Raw genomic sequence first — 26,429 nt, forward strand, 5'->3', positions numbered from 1 at the left:
AGCTTGGGAGAGTTCACAATGAACTTGTTCACCTGCCCGGTGTAATGCTTGTGATGATTCTTCTCTATAAGGCTCCCTTTCTATCCCTTTCCGTAAACATTCTTTGGAGGAAATCACTAGGTGTAGACCACATCTATGGGATCTATACTCCCCTCCTCCAGGGCAAGGAATCTACATAAATTATCTAGAATTTTTACACATGGGAAATTTGTCTCTTCTCTTTCATTTACTTATATATTCAGTAAATATTTATATCAGTTTAGACTCAGAATGGAGTATTTTATAATTTGAGTCATATTACAATGCAATTTTATTTTATTGCTCAAATTGTCCCAACTTTGGCAAAGAAGAGCTCTTTCAGTTGGCTTTTGTGTCCCTTTGACATACCCCATCAATATCGGCTTTTCTTTTTACACACTACCTTATTTTCTAGGACTATAAGTTGCTTTCGGCTCATCTTATATGTTTCCTGACCAAGTCCTATAATCAGTCATCAGCTGTTTCTCCAAGAATCCGTGGTTCCTTTTATTGGAAAATGCTTTCAGATGTCAAGCCCTGGGAACTAGTTTGATCCTTGCCACTGAGGTGTCTAAGTGTTTCTAAACTATAATGACTTGAAAAGTCATGCCATTTTTCAGTTATAAAAAAATGATCAGTATTATCTCTTCAACTAGTGTCTTTCTCTAAGTCTCTACCTCTGTAGCTCCAATTAGCAAGTGTTGAATTTACTTATCTGATCCTCAGGGCCTCTTAATCACTATTTCATTCCCCCCTCCCTCTTTATTGTGCTGCATTCTAGTGAGTAAGCTCATATTTTTTAGGATTGATTGATTTAGAGCATATGCAAGTAGAGGAGGGGCAGAGAGAGAGATTCTTGAAGCAGACTTCCCACTGTGCACAGAGCTGGGGCTGATCTCATGACACATGACCTGAGAAGAAACCAAGAATCAGAGGCTTAACTTACAGAGCCACCCATTAATATGCCCAAACTCATATTAATTTGATTATTTACTCTTCAGTTATGTCTCTAAACTCTTTGTTTCACTCTTCCATTGATGCTTATGTTCAGCTATAATTTATTCATTTCTAGAAGTTTAATTTTATTATTTTTATTTAACATCCTGCCTATTCTTTTTTCCATGCTTTCCCTTTTTCTGTATCATAATCTCACTAGCAGATGGTCCCAACAGGATAAATTTACACTGGATTCTGCACTGCCCTTGAAGTCTCCATGGTCCCAAAATTTTTAATATTAATTTATTGTGTTGGAGTTCTCATTCTTACATCATCTACTATCCTATATGTGGTGTGGTACAATTTTACAGTTTTGGTTTTATGAGGGTAACTCCTATTTCGTTTGTTTTTTCCAAGTCCCTAGACAAACAATAAATATCTGAGGCTTCCCTAAAAAGGACCAGGCTTTATGCAAAGTGTTCATATTTAGCTCTCCTGTTCTCCAACAGAATTAAAAAATCCAGTCCCCAGGTACCATATTCCATGTACAGGTCCCCATATCCTTTAGGCCACTAGGAAATTTGCTTTTCTACCTATGATCTCGGTTTTGAGTCCCTTCTCATCATCCTGGGACTGGTATATTCTTCTCTTTTTTAAAATTTTAGAGTATTAGTTTGGGGTTTTAAAAAATATTTTTATGTTTTAGTGAGTAGGAAACATATCCCATGATATAATTTTGTCGATTCTTCTTTAGTCTAAATTTCAATATAAATTTAATATCTAAAAACTGTCAATGTCTTAGGTCACATATTCTAAAAATAATCTCAAGAAAGCCCCATAAAACATTTTATCCAAGGGATGTTCTTTATTTAATATAAACATTATGCTACTCGCATTTTGTCCAGTGGTAGATCTATACTTTTAAAAATCCCTGAAATTGACATATACAACTCTTTGTATCTCGTGTTCACATAAAGGTAAACATATATCAGCATCTGAGGGCATTTACTGAAAGAGAAACAGGAAGATGCATTTGTCATGGCTGCAAGGAGGAACTTTTCCATAAACATGATTTCTTTTTACTTGTTGATATGTGATTTGCTTGTCATTTGTCTGTTTTAACTTGTTGATAATTTATCATTTGGATAGTATTTATGGAAGGTATGTTTCAAAAGTTTTATCATTCTAAGTAAAAGTTTATGTCTAGTTAGAATTACTACTAAACAGTAAATGTTGATTGCTAATGGAAAGTCCAAATATGAGGATCAAGATAATGATTTGAACCCCCATTCTTATAAACGCTCTGTGATCTTAGGTAAGCCATTTAATATTAATCTCTAAAATACTGAAAATCACTCTCTCATACAAAGTACTAAATGTTTACATCGAGTTATATCATCAGCTTAGAAACTTTTATTCGTTCCAAGAAGATGTATTGAGCAACTATCAGACAGCATGGTAGATACTACAATAGTTCTTACCTTTAAAGAATTTATAACCTAGTGATAAAAATTTATTACTAAAACAGTATGTGTAGCACTATAATTGAAGATATTTATGTGTTGCTGTCAGAGAGCAATAAAAATTAGCCCTAGCTTCCAGTGTTGCATTAATAAATATTTAATAGTTATTTAGTTGATGGCCTTTCAAAGTGTCTATCATCTCAGCTACATTTAACCAAATAGAAAGACACACCAGACCACTTGATTGAGACAAAGCAATTCCTTTATGAATTTCCTTCATAAAACTCCATTCTTCTCCAGTTCCTTAACAAGTAAGTTTGGCAACATATTGAAAATATGGAAGGTTCAGATCTATTGGAAGGAAGAGCAACATCTTGAGTAGAAAAGAAAAAGGGCAAAATGCATTTTGGAAAAAAAAATCATGCACCCCAAATCTTCCTTCACAGATGAACTGCTTATTTCACTTGAGTGCTCTCTTGCTCTAGAAATGCTCTCAGGGGCAAGTTTGCAAATGAAAGGAGATCTCAACTCTGCTGACAGCTTAATATCGCATGACCAGTATTTTCAAACATCCGGAAATTAACAATACATCTCATAGTTTCTATTCAGCAGGACCATTTAAATCTATCTTATGTTAGAAAAATATGGTAGGTTTTAAGAAGGTCAATGCACATATCAAACAATTCTTAGCAAGACATCTGAAAATGCAACCCCAGTGATCTCTGTCATAGCAAAGTTCAGCTTGTGTTGAGATTATCAGAAGTGTTCTCAGAGTTACTGGACCATGTCTTGGTGTACAGTAAGAGTTTATGAACATATGAAAAATGAGATTCAACCCATGATGCACAGGGTCAAAGTGCCCGTTAAATGGAAAATCTCCTAATGACTTATTTTTTTCATGTTTTTACACAAAAAGGTGACTTTATGAACTGTTTCTGTTTGTCTGAAAGAAAATGATATATCTCAACCTCTCTTTTCAGACATGAGACTCAAATTTTCACTTTTATTTTTATTTTAGATCTAGATACATGTTAAATATCCAGTTTTCTTTAAATTCTTCATATTGTTTAAGAACAATAGATTGTGGAGCCCTAGGCAATATCTAAAATCAGTGACTTAAAGGTTTAGACAGAAAAACATTATTAGATGGCCTGAGAAGGAAGAAAAAATAATAAGGAAATAAAACACCACCAAGAACAAAACTCAGAATGTGATACTTTTATGCATGAATGCTTTTAGTGGTTTATGGATTCAGAAGTCCTCACCCATTCCCACCTCTTTTCTATTCTTCATATGCCAGGAACAGAACCTTTGTTCATCAATCTGATGAGTTCTGACTACCATTTTAAAAGAAGTATCAACCCTTTCTATTTGGGACTTCAGTGTTACCTCTGGTATGGCCAAAAGGCCATCTATTCTGAAATCCTCTGTTTCTTGAGCTCTTTGGCTAAAGGAATAACATTCCTAGTACTTTGCCATTTCTTCACCTTCCTTCTGATCTTGGCTTCTCCTTTAGGCCAACTCTTTTATTTTTTTTTAATTTTTATTTATTTACTTATTTTTGAGAGAGAGTGAACATGCGCAGGTGCACACATGTGTGCATGTGGGGGGTGGGCAGAAGTAGAAGGAAAGATAATCTTAAGGAAGCCACAACCCCTGCAAGGAGCCTAATGCAGGGCTCTATCTCAGGACCCTGAAATCATGACTTGAGTTGAAATCAGGAGTTCAATGCTTAGCTGACTGACCTACCCAAGTGCCCCTGACCAATCCTTAAATGCTAGCCGAACAAATTGTGATCCTGCTTTATTTCTCTTTGCTCTTCCTTGGGCATCATGGTTTTATCTGCCCACTGGGGGCTGATGATCTGATATCCACATCCAAATCTATACCTTTTCCTGAATTTAGAAACTTACAATACATTTTCTATTGGATTTCTCTACAACATATCAGACACAATAAACCTAACAAAAATGCATACACTTTCTTCTTTTGCCTACTACTTTATCTTTCCCACCTTGCTTCATAAATAAGCCTCGTAATTCCTACCTATGTCTGGTCTACAGATGCACATCTTTTTCATCTATTTCTTGCCGTTATTCAGGTTTCTATACTTTTACCCTAGAATTGTTAGCAAAAAAATGACCTTGATTTTCTTTAGGTTAGTAAAATCGATTTCCGGGACAGGAACTAAAAAACAATGTAAGCAGTTAATTACAACTATTACTGATCTATCTTGATTCTATGGTAGATTAAGTGGGCTAAAGCGATGACTAATATATGTAATGAAAAACAATCCCATGGAGGAAAATACATGGCCTTCTTAAAAATATAAGGTTCTAGAACCTCTCTGATTTTGGTACCATTCATGGGCTTTACTGAAGTATAAGAGATTCAGAAATGCTGAGCAATCTAATTCAGACTTTTTAATTAGCCAATCTTGTCTATTATTTATGTAGTAAGGTTACTGTGGAACACTGTTATATAATTTTCAATTTATGTGCAAATTTCAGGGTTACACAATGATCAAGTTATGCTTTTGTGCATAAAATGAATACAAACAAGTCTAATCATAGTAAATATTATCTTTGACCCTTTCCATTGAACTCCCTCATATTTGTAAGATGTGTAAAATTTTATTCTGCACTGTATTGCCAATACACTATTTCAATCAGCTTTTCAGAATTTAATAGGAGTACTGTAGATTGAAGATGATTATTAAAACTGAGACTCAAAAAAGATATTTAGAGGTACTTTATGATTGTAAACAAATAATTCCCCCAAAAAAGAAAATTTTAAATATTTTTTAACAAAACCTTAAAATCTCCCTGAGTAAAATCTGTAACAACTGTGTGGTTTGGTTAAATTAGGTAATCTTTCTGAGGCTCAGATTCCTTTTCCGATAAATGGAGATCCTGAAGTTCCTATATGAACTTGTGTATGAACACTAAATGAGATGTTTAAAGCAAAGTTTTCAGTATATGCTTGTCATTTTGGTAAATATCCTATTAATGTTAGTTTTTCCATTTTTTCTTAATTCATGACTACTTGCCCTCTCAAAACCTTACTTTCTTTATGTATAGAATAGGTTCCTCTAAATTTTAACTAAGATAGAATATATAAAGTGGATAAAACTGTTCTTGACTTCTGGATGCTGGATGTCCTAATTCATTCAACCTAGGTCAGCCTTCTTTCTACAACTAATCACTGTTTTGTGAAAACATTAATAATATTTTACATTATCATTCATTTTCTAAACAGAGTTAAAAATGAAACCAATACTAATAGATGATATTAATTGTTGATTTACAATGGGGTAAGTACTGTTTTAATCACTTTGCAAGGATTAAATCAATACATTTTCACAATAATTCAAATGTATAGAAGAAGCACAGAGTGGTTAGCTAACTTGTCTCAGGTCACATAGCTGAGAAATAGTAGAGTTAAAATTCAAACTCAGGTAATGATCTGAAAGCCTATTATCTTTTATAATATCTAAGATAATTGCTTTTCAATCAAAAGAATAAAATTCTTTTTTGAGAGAGAATTGAGAGAATATAATTAAAGTGCATTTTCTACACTTTAAAGGAAATTCGAAAAATGGTAAAATAGTTAATGTTTTCTTGGAATATAACATAATATTTCCAGACTAGAAAATCCTAGAAGCTCGCTGGATTCACTATCAAATTTAATATTTAAATTTCTTAAAATGTTTTGCAAGTTATTTTAAAGAGAAGCTCATTAAATAGTACAGTAAAGAACAAAGCAGTATTTACATCTTGGGAACAGATGTACATTTTGAATGGCTATACTTTCAAAAAATGATATTAAAATTTTTCATCACATATGTTATAAAACTTCCAAAACACCTTTATGTTAATTGTATATTTTACATTTAAAAATATTATGGACAGAAAATCATTTTGATTAGCATTTTTGGCAGTATGAGATTTTAGTCATGTAATTATTATAACCAACTGAGAAGAAATATCTGCACTGTGTAATGAAATATTGAAATATGTATTTAAATGCAAGAGTCTCTAGGGATCCCTGGGTGGCGCAGCGGTTTAGCGCCTGCCTTTGGCCCAGGGCGCGATCCTGGCGACCCCGGATCGAATCCCACGTCGGGCTCCCGGTGCATGGAGCCTGCTTCTCCCTCTGCCTGTGTCTCTGCCTCTCTCTCTCTCTGTGTGTGACTATCATAAATAAATAAAAATTAAAAAAAAAAATAAATGCAAGAGTCTCAAACCCAGAAATGGAATGGATTCAGCCAACTGGAAATTTTTTTCTTCCTTTTTTTTTTTTAAGATTTTATTTATTTATTCATGAGAGACACAGAGAGGGAGGCAGAGACACGGGCAGAAGGAGAAGCAGGCTCCCTGTGGGGAGCCCAATGTGGGACTTGGTCCCAGAACCCCAGGATCATGACCTGAGCCAGATGCAGACCCTCAACCACTAAGCAACCCAGGTGTCCCTGTCAAATGGAAATTTCTGTTGAAATCTGGAGACAACTTCATTGGCTTAGAGCCAATTCAGAGCAGGGGAAGTAATGGAGGTTCCTGCACAAAACTGAGACCAGCATGGCTTATACCTGCTGCATTACAGTAAATGAGATACCTACCTTAGTGGTAGATGGGTATATACTTGTATATATGGATGCAAATATGGATATTTGTGTGTATTCATATTCACATGAATCTAAAATTTATATAAAATAACAAAAGGCTAACAAAGAGCCAAGACACTCTTGTGAAAGATCAAAATGAAGAGACTATATACTTCAGACAACAAAACTTATGCATTTTAATAAGCAAGATGGTGTGGAATAACAAAGGGATAGACTAATAGACCTCTGAAGCATAATAGAAGACCTAGTCTGAGCCTCATGTGTTTAAAAATTTGATTTTTGACAAACCTGACATGCAGACTGGAAGGAAAAGAATGGACTAAACATACATTATCAATCTTCAGGCTGAGCTATGGGGATGTCAGAGTACATAAAGATTTTACAATGGGGACAAAAGAATATATTTTTAAGGAAATCAATTTTTAGATCTCCATTTCCAAAGATGAAGCTTTTCAAAGCGGATCTTCTCAAGAATGCACCAGCGATCATTCTGATTCTCCTCTGTGCACTTGGTTTTGCAACCATACTCCACATTTTATAGAAGACAGACCTTTGCATCTTTCCTCTATTTGACATTCAGAAATATATATGGCCAGGTTGTGACAGTGGAAATGTGGTATTTCTGGTGCATTTAAAGTCTCATACTTTTAATTCCATGATTTAAAAAAATGATTCATCTAGATGAGACTAAAATAAAATTAGCATGAAACAATTTCATACAATATTATTTACTACCAATGTATACATAACTAAAAATAAAGCTATATTTTTTAAATTAGGAAAACTGAAGTACAAATGTAAATATATTTGATATTTACAAGCTCTCATCAAAGTTGCCTTTGGAAGTCGGATACAAATTAACACTGCTCAGAGTGAAAGCTAGAGAAGTATATATATCTATAGAAATATAGAAGTCTTCAGTGTACTGTTAGTAGCTATGAGTTAGATGTTCAGCCCTTCACCTCACAAAACTGATTCTCTGTAATAACATCACTGCCCCTGACGAATAAATATGGTGATAGAAGACACTTCAACAGATTGTATCACAAATTATGGTAGATTAAAAAGAAATTTATGCCTTAGAGCAAAGAAAGAAGAGAGACAAATGGCTAACATGCACATGAAAAATTGCTCATCATCACAAATGCAAATTAGGGAGATGCAAATCAAAACCAAAATGAGATACTACCTCATATTCATTAGGATGACTAATATTAAAAAAATAAGATAAAATACTCAGAAAATAATAAGTTTTGGTGAGAATATGGAGAAACAGGAACACTTATGTACTGTTGGTGAGAGTGTAAAATGGCAGAGTGACCATGAGTAACAGAATGGTGGTCCTCAAAAAAACAAAATATAATTGCCATATGATCCAGCAAGCCTGCTTTTGGACATATACCTACAAAAACTGAAACCAAGGACTCAAACAGGCATATACACCATATTCTTATTATTCACCATAGCCAAAAGGTGGAAGTAACCCAAGTATAAACTGACAGAGAACCCATAAGCAAAATGTGGTATACACATATAGCAATATAATTCAGCCTTAAAAAGGAAGGAAATTCTGATATGTGCTACAAGATGGATGAACTTTCCATGCTAAGTGATGTAAGCAAATCATAAGTAAGTCTGGTTCCACTTTTATGAGGCACTTAGTGTAGTCAAATTCATAGAAACAGGAAGAATGGTGGTTGGTTGCCAAGGGCTGGGGATGAGGGAAATAGGGAACTACTGTTTACCTGGGATAGAGTTCCTGTTTTACAAGATGAGGAGTACTTGGATGGATGCCAATGATGGCAGCACAACAATGTAAATATCTTAATGTCATTAAACTGTACATTTAAACATGACTAATATGGTAAATTTTATGTCCTTTATGTTTATGAACATAGAATGGTAGGCACTGTGCTAGGTGCTGGTGTAATGGCAAAGCCTAACTTTATCTTCAACTTAAATTTGGAAACACTATTACTAATCAACAAGTGTTGGATGCCAAACTGTCTTGCCTTGATTTGCATGGACTGTAGGATATTAGCACTAAAAAGGCAAACAGTATTGTCTAGGATATTAAACTTGCATATATTTTAAAGAAATACGTGAGGAATGTGGAAGAAATTCATATTCTGCAAGTATTGCATTTACAAGTGGGATAGGGGATGTGTTTTTATACATTTATATGAATTTTTTAAAAGACAGGCTTATTATAACAAAAAGTAAGTCTGACTTAACCTGTTTGACAATGAGAACCGTCTTTGCCAAACAGTACACATGGCAGACATTTTCAAATCAGTAAGTGAGCTAAGTCTACACCTCCAGAGTTTGATATAAATATGTCTGAATCATGTCTGAATGAGTTAAAATCACATTAACTTATTTTATCAAAAAATAATTGACAAAGCTACATTAAAATCATTCATGTTTCAAATTTTCCACATCTTGGAATGCCTGGGTGGCTCAGTGTTTGAGCATCTGCCTTTGGCTCAGGTTATGATCCTGGAGTCCTGCATCGAGTCCCACATCGGGCTCCCTGGAGGGAGCCTGCTTCTCTCTTTGCTTGTGTCTGTCTCTCTTTGTGTGTCTCTCATGAATAAATAAATAAATAAATAAAATCTTTAAAAAATTTCCACATCTTTATGAGTATATTGAATTAAACAAGGAGCTTCTAAATGGAAGCACAAAAGGTTTTTTAGTAGTGATTCTGTAAGTCTTAGTGGGTAAATCATTTGTGAATATTGTTCCCGGAAAGTGAGAGAATGAATGACTCTACCACCTGTATTATAATAAGTACTTTTATAAGTCAGGTGGTTTCTAATTTGTTGCTTTCAAAAATCTGAGGAGTGACTTAAGATTCTGAATCTGGGTCAAAAAATAAGTTTTAATTAGACAGCAGTTTTTAATTTACAACCTATTTTGACATGTAATCCAGTTCAAACACTTGAGAGACAATGCTATGACAAAACTTCAGTCTTAACAAATATCACAATCTTATATGGATGAGGTTGCCTAGCACTTAAGTCTCTAAAGCAAAAATTAGAAATAGAATCAAATTTCTTTTAGCCAAGGAATAATCATCCGCAACAACATAAAACTGATGAAATTAATGAGTCACAGTTCTGTGCATAGTGAAGAATCTCAAAAATATATAGCTAAAAGAGGAGCAAGTCACCAAAAATGCACATGATTTTACAGTGTAACTATTTATATAAAGTGCAAAAAACTGACCAAGTTAAATTACATTATTTAGTACAATCAACTGTGCTACAACTAAAAATGAATTCCAGAGGATGATTATCATAAAAGGCAGGGTAGTGATTTCCTCCTGTCAAAAAGCACACATAAGAAATTTCCAAAGTATAGCTAATGCACTTAATTTGTGTATAGTAACTTGGGGGATCATTTTATTCTGACATTAAGCTGAACATATAATTTAAGATACTGTTTTATATGTATAACAAGGGCTCATAGTACTAGCTACACGTTAGAATTACCTAAAGCTTGAAAAATTATGGATGCCTGAACCCCACACCCAGAGATAACAGTTGAAATGGTCTAGAAGAAGGCCTGGGTAGAAACAGTATTTTAAGCTTCCCAGGAGATTTTAGTGTGCAGCCAGGGCTGACTGCCACATTCACTGATGCATTTCGCAAAAAATAAGTAAAATTGTTTTAGGAAAGAAGAAAGAAGGAAAGAAGAAAAGAAAGAAGAAGAAAGAAAGAAAGAAAGAAAGAAAGAAAGAAAGAAAGAAAGAAAGAAAGAAGAAGAAGGAAAGAAAGAAAGAAAAGAAAGAAAAAGAAAGAGGAAGGAGAGACAGAAAGACAAAAAAATAAGGAAAACAAATGCTTGCCTTCTCAGAATAACACATTTGTCATCATAGACTATACTAACATTAGTATCAGAACCAGTAAGGAGAAAGGTTGAAATGAGGGAGGGAGCTGGCTAAATTTCTGGAAATGGGCTTTCTGGGATCCTGGAAAACTGGAGATTCTGAATTTTTCAGATCAACTAATCACTGAGGTTATTGACCCTTTGGAGAAAGACCCCACATGCCTCACTATGCATATGTTCTCATGGTTTCTTGAAGATATCCCATAGCTTCCTGGGAAAGAGCATCCAATGCCCCCTTAACTTCATTTCAATGTGCTTACAATTTTTAACATATCCTGAGATAACATTCAATCAATGACTCAACTCATAAAAATATATCTAGGCATAAAATAGTTCTTGCTAAAGATGATCTCAAGATATATTAACAGTAATAGATCAATTAGTGAATAATAAAATGATGAACTTCTAAATATTCTCATTTCTTTTTGGTTTTCTTTTTTTTAATAGTTCAACACATTTAGCTTTAGTATATATTAAAAGAACCTTTAATATGTTGGACTAGACTTATATTTAAAGCAATTAAGAAAATGAAAGCATCACTCTGCCAAATGAATTCCTATGAGTCCTTGATAATCACCTAATTCCACATTTTAGTTTCCACCAGAGTAAGACAATTAAGAGAATTCTAATTAACTACTAAGAAATAAACAACTAAAATGAAACCAGGGTGTTCCCTCAGTGCAAAGCACAACAAATTAAAAAATAAAATAGTAGATCACAATACTAGGAAAGTAAAATGGACCAGCATGTTTTAAGGAAAACAACAACAATGTTATGGTGAATTGTTTTTGGTAGGGTACTTGGGAAAAAAGAACAAAAAATAAGAGTGTAATTAAAGTTAGACAAAATCTCTATGGTGATGGAGAAGTGTGGTGCAAGGACCTTTAAACGTAAGCACTAAAATTAAAGATGAAAAACAGAAAAACATGAACATTTTTAATCTGAGAGTTTCTTAAACTTAATGACAAAAGCAAACCTATATAGTAAAACCTTCATTAAATAAAATTGAACAGAATTAGGTGAATGAAATGTTCTCAGTGAAAGTACTACAAATATGAAAAAACAATGAAAAGCAAGAAAAATATATTTAGAATATGTCTTTAAAAATATGGTTTCTATAGTTAGTGAAGAAAGAGCATGTCCAAATCAACGCAAGAAAGCAACGGCCCAATAGAAATCTCTGGCAAGGAAATGAATGGGCAATTCTCAAAAGAAATGTAATTGACCTATAACGCACACACTGGTTAATTAAAGATTTAACTTCAGTACTAATCATATATATATATAAACACTATCAATTCACCTACTAAATTATAAAAATGCATTGCTCAGAAAATATGAAAAGGGAAGTGATCTTGATGAAAGAGATGGAGATTAAAGAAAGAGTTAAGAAGATATTATGGAGATGGGGAGTGGAGAGGAAGGAAGACATGCCCAAGGATTGAGAACTAAGCAGTTGGCAATCTCAGCAGAGAGTATATGGAGAAATAGAAGAAAGAACAGGGTACTCTAAAGAAAGGTTTGGCAATATATTTTTATTTTTTTTTATTTTAGATTTATTTATTTATTTGAGAGAGAGAGAGTTGGAGTGAGCATGAGCACATGGAGAGGCAGAAGGAGAGAGAGAGAAATCCTCAAGCAGACTCCCTGTGAGTTTGGAGCCCATCATGGGGCTCAATCCCAGGACCCTGAGATCATGACCTGTGGTGAAATCTAGAGTCATAGATGCTTAAACAAATGAGCCACCCAGGATAATATACCTTTAAAGTCCTAATTCTGTATGCTCTTAGGCTTAAAAATTGCCCAGCAGGAAACTCTGGTAAGCTACTAGTTCTCTAAACAAATATCCACCCCCTCCTCTTCCTTAGAGTTGAATAAACCCATGTCTTAGATTTTTTTTATGCTTTGAACATGAACAAAATGTTGGCTAATTAGTTGTAAGTGAAATTGATGTGCAATGGTTTTAAGGAAATCTTTTAAAGGACAGTTAGTACATGCTCTTTGCCTCTTTCTCCATCTTCTTTTTTCCTGCCAGCTTGAAGGTACATACTGACTAGAGCTAAAGCAGCCATCCTGAACTATCAGCTCTCTCACAATTTTTCACACACCCTTCACCTCTTTCTCCATTCCTACTGCATATTCTAGGGTAGTTCTTTGATTTTTACCTGCACCATTAGACTAGTCATCTACTGAAACAGTCAATTACTTTGTGTACTATATTTCAACACTTGATTATAGGAAGTAGTGTATTAATATTTGTTGAATGAGTAACATCCTAAGAATACATATCAGTGGACCCACAATGCAGTTGTTTACCTTATTCCCTTCATCTGATGATTCCCTCTCATCCATATGGTCACAAAGCTTGGGTCCCAGTAGGCTTATGTGTATAAGGACAATGTCCCTGCCATTGAACTACAGTTCTGATGAGCATCATTTGACCCAAGATCAGTTGATCAGAATCCCCTACTAGGGAATTTAGAAATATAACTAATGAGTTACTGCAGCAATGTATTAGGGCCCTTAAACCATGAGGTGTAGTCATGTTTTCTATCTATGAATAGTGAAGCAGAGAAAGCTGGTTCTACGGGGTAAGGGAGTAAAACACGTGCAGAGATGCAGTTAAGAGACAAAAGGAACAGAAAAAAGCATGGCTCAAGTTCCCTCTTCAATCTTGGTTTTAGAATCTTCCTGAAGCTGGACTGTGTTGCTGATCTTGAGTTTCCTGAGATTCCTCCTATCCTTACATAAACTCTCTTTGTGTTTAATGCTATTGGCAATTAAACTAGACCTAATTAACCTAGAGAATTCCCAGAAATTATCATGAGAATGCATAAAGACCAAAAGACCAAAAAGTAAACTAGTGGGAAGAAATCCAAACCACACTTGGTTTCTTTTGCTGAGCTCCTTCCTGACCTTTGAGTCAACAATTTAAAACTCTGTATTTCCCAGATCTGCTGAGGCAACTTTCCAGACAATTTGTGTGACTTATTTTGGTCAAATCCTTCAAGAAGCCATTCTGTATTAAATATCTTTCTTCCCTCTTTAAAAGAAATCATGTATGTGCTGCATCTAGTTTGACCTTGGCACCCACAAACGTCCAGTATATACCAGTTTCCTTCTACTGTCTTGATGCACAGGCAATGCATGTTTCTGGAGAACAATGAAGACTGTATGCAACTAACCAGTGGGGGGATTAGGCCTAATACAACACAGAGGTAGTGCTGATTCCCATATGATTTTCTTCACCTTAGTAATGTCTTGTGTCACCAAGGAAGACAACAAACACAGCTGAGCCAGAGAGCCAAGAAAGAATGCAGGGCTGTTTGGGATGTGCTTTACCTGTTTCTCCACATGCTGTTATGCAAGTGCTTATTTATTGTATAGCTTTTTCAGCCTTTGGGCACTTTCCCCTTGTCTCCATACTTAAGTTACTTAAGTTACTTAAATTACTTAAGTACTTAAGTAAGGCTGTTACTTAAAAAGCTTTAAACATTTTTTTAAAAGATTTATTTATTTATTCAAGAGGGACACAGAGAGAGAGAGAGGCAGAGACACAGGCAGGCAGGGGGAGAGGCAGGCTTCCTGTGGGGAGCCTGATGCAAGACTCGATTCCAGGACCCCGGGAGCATGCACTGAGCCAAAGGCAAACAACTGCTGAGCCACCCAGGCATCCCTAGCCTTAAACATTTTTAAATCAAACTTCCACCAAGGTTTCTTGCTTCCCAACTCACTTTTTTTTTTTTTTTTTAGGTAAAGTAATACATTTACTGAAAAGTTCCTCTATTTGGACTTTAAAATATTTTGTACTGTGCTAGTATCTATTATGGTTGTTACTGTTTATATTAGTATTTAACTTAGTTACTTATGCTTCCAATAGCTTTCCCTAATCCTATTTTCCCACAAGCCCTTTCTTTGTGTTACTATTCAAAATATGAGATTTTTCAGAAACTCATATATGCCTCTGTGTATAAGTATATGTGTGTTATATCAAATATAAGACAAGAAAATTTGTTCCTATTCTTGGCTTAATATTTGTACATGTATATATGCATGTAAATTTTACTAAAACCAAGTTCTTTATGTTTGCTTCAACTGATATAAATTTCTTGAGCTCCACATCTATTTATTTAAAACTCACCTATAGCTTGTATATATTACATATATTTGTATTAATGTTTCAGGACTGAAGAATATATCTTTCAACTGTGTAATGGAAATTAAAAAAAATCATTAATGTAAAATGGAAGTCCTGTTGATATGAATATTAATCTTGAACAGAAAATAATTATTAAAACATAATTCAATAAAAACTGAGTACCATATTGTCACAAATACTCTATGAAATGATCTTACTGACTAAGGTATTAAGTGTGGAAATGTTAACTGTAATTAAAAAAAAAATTCTAATTAGAAACTATATGAACCAAGGATAATGTTAGTTTTCAGATCTACAGTACCCTTCATTTGAACTTAGGGGTATTTCAAAGGCTATTTAAACCTTACTGAAGTGTATGCTTAATTATTTTTCCTTAATATTATGAATGAATTATATCATTGTTCTTAGATTACAATCAAGTATAATCACATCAATTATAATATTTACTTTGTCATTGTAATAAGATTATAATTACAGCTTCAAATGTGGACCTTTTTGACACTGGAACACTAATCTTATCAACTATTTTGATAGACAAAGTAGTATCTAATATTTTCTAGGTATGTAACAAATGATTTCAATATACTGCTAAGAAATTAGATCTATCCATGGCTTTGATTTTTTAATTTAAAATAGCTGATTAAAGATATAATAAACTTAAATGCATAGTCCTGATTTTAAAAATGTGGGCATGGTGCCAAGAACAAGAATCGATGCCCTGATTTTACAAGAAGCAAGTAACTTGGCTCTAAGGCTTATTGAAGAACGATGTTGTTGGTTGACTGTGACAATGAGGCTTCTCTCCTGAGGCCTGTCTCAGATCAATTCAAGCAATAAAGCAAAGCGAAGACTATAGCCGGAGCTCTGATTTCACTTATTGCCAGGGTTGATGGCACAAGGACTCTTCACCTCTTGGTTCTGAATTTTGTGTAGTGTCAACTTTTTCCTCCTGTCTTACTTTCCCCACAAGGCTAGAGGCAAGTTTGCTGAAAGCTCTTTCTTAACATATTTAGAATATTAGAATCTGAAAAGTAGGTAGGTATCTTTCTCTTTTACATCTTCAGTTTGAAAAAACCTGCAAAGGATTGATAGCTTGGTTGTAATTTCTTTTTTGTTCATTAACTAAGCAACCACAATCCTCATGCGGTAACCTCAAAGAAAGCAAATTTATCTGATGTGAGGGTCACAATGCTGGACAACCCAATCTCGAATACAACCCTACTGATGTATAGTACAATTCTATAATAGCTCTGTCAAAATACTCCCTGTAATATAAGAAATTGCATGGAGTTGTTAGATATGACCAACTAGATTATATGACACATAGTAAATAAACCAAAATCTCAAAAACACCATTTCTCAAGGGTCACTTACTATACATATTTAGAACAAATTGGTAGAGGAACTTTTCTCTACCAATTCAGAAGACCAGGAAAATGTAGACACGACATCTGGAAAATAAGGCCTCTTCTATGACAGTATCAGAAGGGAGACATGGAGGGTCTCCAGCGTGTAAATGCCTCAACCTGGAAGTGACATGTTACTTGCTCAGAGCATACTGGTCACATTGATTCACCTACCCAAAGGGTCTGGGACACATGGAAAGAAAATGGATACTTTGCAAATAGTTAATAATCTCTACCACAAACAATTATAGGTTTAAAAATGTGTAGTATTTGTTTATAAGTCAGTGGATTGATATAACTACTTCTGCATTGACGAAGATTCAACATTTTTGAATCAATAAAAATTAGCTACTTTTCTTTCACTGAAAAGTCAAAATATTAATATTTGCATCACTATATGGTATATATTTAATAAAACATGCATTTATATATGGACATGTTAGTAATACAGATATTTAAGTTAGAAAGGAGATCTAATCAGGGTATAATTTAATCATAACAAAAATCTTAAAACATGACCTTCACACTTTTTGTTTTTTAATAAAAGATATTTCCAGGTATCTAAAGTAGTTACTTCAAATAAGGCTATTTTTTTCCACTTGAGGACCACTGAGTATTTTACCTAGCCAAAAATACCAAATGATTTCACTCGTGTGAAATATAACGAAACAGATGAATATAGGGGAAGGGGAAAAGAAAAAAGAAGGAAGGAAACTATATGAGACTCTAACTATAGAGAATAAGTTGAGGGTTGGTGGAGGGGAGGAGGGTGGGCCATGGGCTAGATGGGTGATGGGCATTAAGGAAGGGCACCTGTTGTGAAGAACACAACATGTGTAAGTGATGAATTAGTGAATTCTACCCGAGACCAATATTATAATATATGGTAACTAACTAGAATTTAAATAAAAACTTAAAAAAAGAACAGTTGAAATTACTGACACACTATATATGGCAGGTGCTGTGTGTTCGCTTTTACTCCCGAGGTATTTATCAGAATTTTAGTACTATTCCACATTTTTATGACTAACTATGGCTAAGGTTCTTTGCTGTTAAGCATCAGTAAGGGAACTGACCTGGCTGGTATTAGTTATTGCAATGTCTGGGTACCACAATTTTCTGGAGATTTACTGAGGATTAAGTTAAATATGATGGTGATGATTGTGATGATAATTGTAAGTTTAGCATTTATTGAATAGTTAACATAAAGCGTTTTTGTTCAAATCTCTCGGCATATGTTAATTTGTTAAATCCTTACAATTACCTATGAAGTAGGTCTGATTTGGAGGCAAATGGAGGCAACAGAGTTGATAAGCATTTATTCAAGGTCACATGGCAAGTAAGTGGCAGCGACAGAATTTAATCCTATGCAGACGTCAGTCAGCTTGTTTAAACCCGTGCTGTGATGAAATCTTCAGTACAGAGCAGGCATTTCTGATGACGAAGTTCTGAATAATGAAACCCATCACTATCCTCCTACCCTTCTTTCTTTGGCTTCATCAACATGCTTTCCTCCTGATAAATCTGCCTGGCTGGTCCCGAGGTCTGAGGAACTCTTCATTGAGATGTTTGCATGGTCATCTCTTATTTCATTTAAGATTCTACTCAACTGTAATCTTCTAACAGTTTCTTACCACTCTAATCAAGGTAATAATTCTCCACTGCTTTCTCCCTCTATCATTCACAGCATCTATTACCCATGACACAATATTACATGTTACTTTATCAAATGTAAATCAGGTGAAGGCAGAAACTTGCTCTGAATTTGCACACATATACCAAGATATGAGTAAATGGTTTCTATTAATCTAACTGTCCATCCATCCAACCATCCATCCACCATCCATATATCCATTCAGTCTTTATTTATACATCCTTATGTTATACAGAGCTACAAATCATTTAGTCATTAGTTATTAAAAACAAGTGACTTAATTATTTCACTAGGATACAATGTTCAGTTATTATATATATATATATATATATATATTTTTTTTTTTTACACACTTCCATCCTCCTTTTCTTTTTTCTTCTCTTTTCTCATAACATATGCTTTGAAAGAAAACATGAGATCTAAAAGCAACACTTGGGGCACTCATATGTTGAGTGGAAACACAGCTCTTCATCTAAACTAAGTGAAGAACATTAAGTTTTGAAGGCAAACTCTATAGGCTTCTGTTTATAGATTTATGTATTCGTGAACTTTATATAGAGCAATCATTGTTTTGTGATCTCCCAAGTTCCATTTGAATCCAGAGTAATGCTGCACTGAAATCATTATCATCAAGCCACTATTTTTCACTCCAGATCAATTACTGTTTAAAGGACACTTAGGAGTCGTACATACAGTTTTTGAGGGGAAAAAAATGAAAGATGTGAAAGTGCTTATAATAAAAGAGAAAGCTATTCAGGTTATGTGTGAAGACAATGCACCAGACATCTAAAATTATAATGACACTGGCTTCTCTTAGTTTATCCCCAAACTATTTCCTTCCTTTCACATTTAGGATTATTTGGGGAGCATGATGTGTTTTGTTCGGTATGTATTTAGAGAAAGGCAGAGTCACTACTGTGCTACTGTCTACTTAGATTTTATTGACTTCTAGAAGCATTTTCTATTCCCTAAGATATTCCTTCATTTTCCCTGAATGAAAATCTGGTCATCATTCAATTGAATCTTTTAGATGTTTTTTGTGGTAAAGGCAACATCTTATACTGTGATTGGCCCCGCCCTAAGGTACCAGGCTAAGGAACCCAACTTATGAGTTTCTTGGAAACAGTTCACAGAGCAGTCGAAGAAATATAAGGCACAGGGGCATGTGGGGAAAGGGAGGAGGTGCCGGGAGTCCAGGAAGGAGCACTGAAAAGGGGAAATGTAAAATCAGTAAAGCCAAACACTATAACACGTGCATCTCAGCCCTGTTCTGAGCAGAAGTGTACAGTACATTGCACAGAGCTTTCTGCAGCTCAGGCAATCGATAAATGTTTGCTGAACACGTGAACAGAACAGAACCAGATCTTAAATGATGATGACATAAAAAGTGTTGTGCCTAAAACACTATCAAGTCTTTTGAACTGGTTGTTCCTTTATACATTTAGCTAACATATATTCAGTGTTTATCTCATGCATTCTTCAAAGCACTTTGCATAAAAGGAAATGATTTAGTCCTTCTAAGAGCTCTCTCAGATGGAAGCACTGTTATTGTTTTGTAGCTGAGAAAATGAGACAAGGGAAAATCATGTGGCCTGCCTAAAACCACAGAGCAGAAAGCAAGAGGGTAACTGGGATTTGCACCTAACCTAATGGCTTTGTAGAACTGGGCTCCCAACAACTAACATAAATGCTACTTAGTATTCATAGTAAACTCAACAAGTATCAGCTGAAGGATTGTACTTAACAAACAATACTCTCTTTGAAAAATGAGTAACCACTTAAATTTAGAAATGACATTTTAATAATTACAATGATGGAATATTACTTTCCTGTCTACATAAATTTCAGTCCCACTTCTCTCTTCTATAGGTTGGTAGTTGCACTTTACAAGATTTTTATTTAAAAAAAATCATTTTAAATCAACTTGAATTTTAAAAAGAGGAGATATCAAGTTCATAATCTGTCGCTTACTTTTTCATGAATAAGTTACTTGCCTCTTTGTTAACTTTATCCAGAAAGGAGATAAGCTTCTTAGTGTGTCCCTGGACAGACCATATGCCTAAGCTTTTTTTTTTTTTTTCATATGCCTAAGCTTTTGCTTTATTTTTCTTTTTTAGAAAAATATAATAGATTTGATAGTAAATTGAAGATAGTACTATGATGTATTCAGAATGCAAAGAAATAAAAAAATAATACATATAGCTTTATGTTGGTCATGTACTAAATATTACCTAATAAATTGAGTTGTAAGTCTTTGAAAGGAAAGTTAAAAGTAATCACAAAGCTCAAATAGCTTTCTTACTTGCAGGTAATGTAGATAACCACCAAATACAAATATAAACACATATAATTTATATATATCCTCTACCTTCTTCCAATTTCATCAATTTTAAACTTTGTTCTCGGTTATTCTGAACTTTTTAAAAATATGCCTAGATTCCAGAGTTGTCAGATAGTTCTAGGAATATCTCAGAGAATCCATTATGATCCTGCCATTGTGCAAATGTGAAAACCGAAGCTCTATAATGACATAGCCAAAGTTAGAGGATTAGTGTTAAACCTCTGAAAAAGGTTATGAATCTATAAAATCTATAAAAACATATAATACCTTGCTTTTTGAGATTTTCTGGCTCTGCCCCATCCCCTACTTTGATGTGGGTCTTCTCTTCCTTTCATCTGTTCCCAGCCTACTCAATTTTGATACCACTCCCAGTGCTGTGTCTGTTAATGCTTTGTTTTGTGGGGTGTTTGAAAATGAATTGCTGAAATGGAAGGGGATTATGTTGTACCCAGTTTGAGAGTTCAGTGTCAACTGCCTCAACCCCACAGAACTTACCACAGAGCCCTGCACCCACTCATTCCATAAGTGAGTGAAACCCCTCCAGTTTTAGCTGCCATTATCAAATCACCTGACTGCATATTCCAGGGAATATCTATTGGCTCTTTCATGATTCTCATGTCTTCTCCTTTATAGACATAAATAACACAAAGGTCTTGTGGTTGTTGGTGGTCCCTAATTGCTTGTATACTGGCTTTTGTAGTGATGCGTTTTCACTTCATTTTGCTATCTATGTTTTCTGTGACTTACTGACTTTGCAAACTAGGTGTTCTGACTGTCTTGATGTGAGACCTTGGGAAAATCCAGCAACTACTACTCCGCCATCACCACCATCACCACTATCATGTTTCCATAATTCTCTTGCTTTTATATACTTTGTTTAAAAGTATATTGAATTAGCATTTAGAATTTATATACCATTAAGGTCACCTATATTAAGTTTATAATTTTATGGCTTTAGTGTATTTACATAGTTGTGCAACAACTGCCATAAAAAATGTAGACTATTTTCATCATCCAATGCAGAAATGCCAATAGTCATTAGTAGTCACTCCCACCCCTTTTCCCTTCAGTCCTAAGCAACCACTAATATACTTTCTCTCTCTCTCTCTCTCTCTCTCTATATATATATATATATATATATATATATATATATATATATCTGCTGTTGTGTATATTTCATATAAATTGTTTCATATAATATATGGTCTTCTGTTATCAGCAGTATGTGACAGAGAAATAAATAGGAAGTAATGTTTTAAGTTCTTCACCTCAAATAGAAAACAGCAATAATTCCATGATAGACTTTATGCCAATGTTGGTTACCTAGTACAGAGAGTGGGCAAGTGAAGGAGGGAGGGGGGCAGGGGCAGAAGGACAGGGAAGAGAGAGAATCCCAAGCAGACTCCTGCTGAGCATGGAGCCCAGTCTCATAAGCCTGAGATCATAGTCTGAGCTGAGACCATCACCTGAGCTGAAATCAAGAGTTGGATGCCTAACCAATGGAGCCATCCAGGTGCCCCCCAAGACTCCTTGTTGGTTTGTTGTTCTTTTTTTTTTTTTTTTTTTTTTATTTTTTTTTAAAATTTTTATTTATTTATTTATTTACAACAGTCATACAGAGAGAGAGAGAGGGTTGCAGAGACACAGGCAGAGGGAGAAGCAGGCTCCATGCACCGGGAGCCCGACGTGGGATTCGATCCCGGGTCTCCAGGATCGCGCCCTGGGCCAAAGGCAGGCGCCAAACCGCTGCGCCACCCAGGGATCCCTGTTTGTTGTTCTTTTTTTAAGATTTATTTTATTTATTTTAGAGAGAGCATAAGTAGGGGGAGGGGAAAAGGGAGGGAAGCAGATTCCCTGCTGGATGGGGAGCTTGATCTCACCACCCTGAAATCATGACCTGAGCTGAAATTAAGAGTCAGACACTTAACCTACTGAGCCACCCAGATGCCCCAAGACTCCTTGTTCTTGACCACTGTTCTGTAGTGCCTCTCTGATTTTTAGGTGTTTAATTAAATGCCATTTACTTCCAAATTGGTGATAGTGCCAAGGAGCTTAAGGTAACATATTCTGAGTAATACTAATATTTTATTAGCATATAGTACAAAACTAAGGAGACAAAATAATCATTTTCTTTTAGTTCCATAGATATTCTTTCACACTTTCTCATAATGTTTTTTTTCCTCTTTCTATCCTAACAAAAACATAATTTTAAAACCCTTATTATTTATAGCAGATTGGGCTTTAACTGCTTTTTAATAAAGCAATGGTTGGGCAGCCTGGGTGGCTCAGCAGTTTAGCGTCGTGTTCGGCCCAGGATGTGATACTAGAGACTCGGGATCGGGTCCCACATTGGGCTCCCTGCATGGAGCCTGCTTCTCCCTCTGCCTGTGTCTCTGCCTCTCTCTCTCTGTCTCTCATGAATAAATAAATAAAATATTTAAATAATAATAATAATAAAGCAATAGTTACTTTGTCCTAAAACATATTTGTTACACAACTGTCCGTATTTAATACAATTGGCCTCTTTATTTTGAGGACACAGAAAGAACTATAGCCCCCAAATGTAGTTTATCACTAAACATAAGACATTAAAGTATTTCTCAGTAAGCGGAGCATTGGATTGAGCTGAGAAAAATTAACTAGAATCATGTAAATTCTCACAGGACTTTACAGGAATAGAGGGAAAAAAACAGTGCAAACTTCTCTACGAAACTGGCAAAGTTGGAATAATAACTCTCGGATTTCTTCTGTCCTGAATCAACCCGTCTAATAATCATTCTGCCTCCCTTAGGAGGAAAGGAATCTCTCTTGTTTAATAAAAGCTTCTTTCTTTCTAAAATCTTAGAAAAAAGTTTTGAAGATATTTTTAAAGTTGTCAGAATCATTTATAGATTGAACTAACTATAACAGAAGTTTAGCTTATTACTAGGAAGATGACTAGCAAAGAACCAAAGGAGCACATTCTTCTAGAATAAGCACATATCTTCTAAGATAAATTTTCATGATTATATGTTTATAACCTCATTTTCTGTTATCCAGTACTCTCTCCCAAACATCTCCAAGCCCAAATACCATCCCTCTCCTGACATGGATACTTAGAGCTCTGTGCTCCCTAGATCACCTGGGATCTTTGAAGTAGCCTTACTCATAAAAGAGCCGATGCCGTAACATCACCAAATACCAAACTTTTGGCATTTTGAAATGCCTCAGTGAAATGATACTTTAGTGTAAGAGCAATAATAAAATTAAACAGCACTTAACTTTAGCTTCCTATTTCAGGATCTTGCTCTGAGTGAATCTGTGTAGAATTCATTGGCAGTGTATGTCACATGGCACTATTTTGGAAAATCAAATGGAATAGTGCCTCCAAAAGAACTTTGCCAGTTGTGAAACTGTACAAGGATATTTATAATTATTTTTGACATTTTCTTGGTAGTTTTGTAAAGAGAATCTAAGTAGAGTTAAACTTCACACTTTTGGAAGTGAGATAAATGATAGCAAAACTTTTCAAGTTGCTGTTCACTTGCTGTAGTAGCATAAATACCCAAAGTCTTGCTCTCAACTCAAGTTCTGCTTGAATTACACCTGGTTGAATTTATTTCTCATATATCCACTAAGTGACAGCTTTCAAACATTTTTTATTTACTGGCTCACTTTAAGTTACTTTAGATAAACTTATGTAAATATTAGGCATACACTTAATTCATGTTGAAAAATAGTGCAAAGGAAAAAAGTGCAAAGAAGAACACTTCTACATGTTAGAAAAGGGATCGTCTGGAACAAAGGAAGGAATTAAATGTTTGTGCACTTGTGGGAGGGAGAAGCTATTCTCTCTTAACATGTAAGTTCAACAATTACGGAATGATGGCTTCCAACTTATTTTTATGGAGGTACCAAATATGTAACAGCAGAACATTTTGTAAATGAGAAGTAAAGATAAAATGGCTAGAGTATGAAAACTGTTCCAAGTAGAAGAGATTTCCAGAAACTTACCAGTCATGCAGTTTTTAAATTCAATGTGATCAATTGCAGCTCCTCCTCCTAGATCTCTTGTTCTGATACCTTGGAATATGACTTCAAAATTCCTTAGCTTTCCTAGCAGGATGACAGCCTTTTGCCAATGACCACTGGAGTTCTGCTCACTCTCTTGCCATACTCTTGAAAGTCCTTTTTCTGTCTGAAGGTAACAAGTGTGTATTAGAGTAAACACAAAAGAAAAAAAATCAATCATTTAGAACAGAGGCATTTTATTAGTGAAAACTGATTAAAAAACAAACAGTGGAACTCCAACAATATCAATGCTATACCTGATCTCATCAAAGCAAAGAAGGCATGTTAATTTACTACAGTGCTTCTTACAAGAAGTACTGATAAATCTGTTTTGGTGTTTTCAGAGACACCACTATTTAAAAAGGGCTCTATCCAGGTCATTCTATCTCTCCTTCGCATGAACGCAAAATTCTCGATATCTTAAGGGATCTTAACATTTTACAGAAGCCCTGGTTTGTGGCTCTGGATGCTCCCTCAACCTTCTATTCACATTCTGTAATTATTTAGATTGTATCTTCCATCAAAGAGTGGGTATAATTTCCATAGGGAAAGAGAAAAAAAGGATTGAAGGAGGAATACGTGGGAGAGTTCTCTATTCCTGATGGATACAACAAAGGGATTGTGAAGTGAGCCATGGTGGCAAAGTGATGCTTTCTAAGATTAGTAAGATTTCAAAAATTCTGTTATTCTGTTAATTTGGGTATTTAAAAATTATATTATAATATGATTGCTATATGAGAATCAACTACAACTGTGTCTGTATCACATTCTTCAGTTGTAAAGGAAAAATTAACTTCCTAAAAAAACTTATATAAGTATCCCCTCTGAAGGTTTAAGCTTGGTTGTCATTGTTCTTTGCGTTTCTGGTCCCTGGTCATCCTGAGAATTAGATGTTTTAATAAATCATGATGATAGTGGACACATTACAAAGAAAGAGAATAAATAAACCATATATTTGCTATATATAACATTATAAATAAATATATATACTTGCTATATATATTATACACGTACATATATGTTAATGGTTATGGTTAGCCCCAAATACTTAATATTTCAGGGTCCACTATTTTGTTTTCATAACAAATTAACATCAACAACAACGAATAAAACCTTTGTGTCTGAAGTTTGTAATAAAACTTGTGGAATTGAGGGGAATACTGAGGGGAATGGCAGCCAGAAAATCAAGCAAGCTGTTCCAATAGATTTATGGCATGCAACTGTGAAATACATAATTTATAGGTACTTTTAAATATAAGCTGAAGAAAAAGGAGAAATAATTTTAAAAGGGATCCAAAGGAGTAACATTTCCATAGATCTCTGCTTTTTGGGCACTAATGTTGATAAATAAGGCTGACACATTGTTCTTCTGAGGAAGACCCAGTCCAGGAGTTCTTCCTTAGCTGAATTACAGAGAAAGTGGGGCCACCTATCAGTTAATCCAAAATTAACTTTGCAAAACAACTAATGGTGTCTAGACAGATTTCTGAACATCCTTTCAAAAAAAAAAAAAAAAGATAAATCTTTATACCCGGAGACTCATGTAACTTTTGCCTTGAAGGGAATGGGAAATTCACGCCTACTTAATGGAATATCATATTTTTTTGATGACTGAAGAAGAGAGGCCTTTTTCAAGGTTAATCTTTGACTGTCATAATGTTGTAGTGATGTGGAATCAAAGGAATGATTATTTAAAGATTAAAGTAGAGAGACCTGTCTGACACATAGCAACATAACAAGGCATGGATATTGATAAAGTCTGTCTCAATTTACAGACTTAATTCACTTTGCTAATATTTTCTATTAATCTACTTCTGAAGTTTCTAGAGCCACTCATTAACTATGACAAATCCCCATAGGGTTTTCAACAAATACCATCACAGAAGG

The 26,429-nt window shown here is 34.7% G+C and overlaps 1 protein-coding gene across 1 annotated transcript in view; it reads right to left on the reverse strand.

Moving 5' to 3' along the window:
• The window catches only part of MALRD1 (MAM and LDL receptor class A domain containing 1), a 761,302-nt gene that overhangs the window by 233,645 nt on the left and 501,228 nt on the right, over positions 1 to 26,429 (reverse strand). Inside the window, 1 exon segment of the mRNA XM_055332672.1 lies at positions 24,486 to 24,669. Within this exon segment, the coding sequence (XP_055188647.1) occupies positions 24,486 to 24,669 (184 nt within the window).

The sequence above is a fragment of the Nyctereutes procyonoides genome, unplaced genomic scaffold, assembly GCF_905146905.1.
Source record: "Nyctereutes procyonoides isolate TBG_1078 unplaced genomic scaffold, NYPRO_anot_genome, whole genome shotgun sequence".
NCBI lineage: Eukaryota > Metazoa > Chordata > Mammalia > Carnivora > Canidae > Nyctereutes > Nyctereutes procyonoides.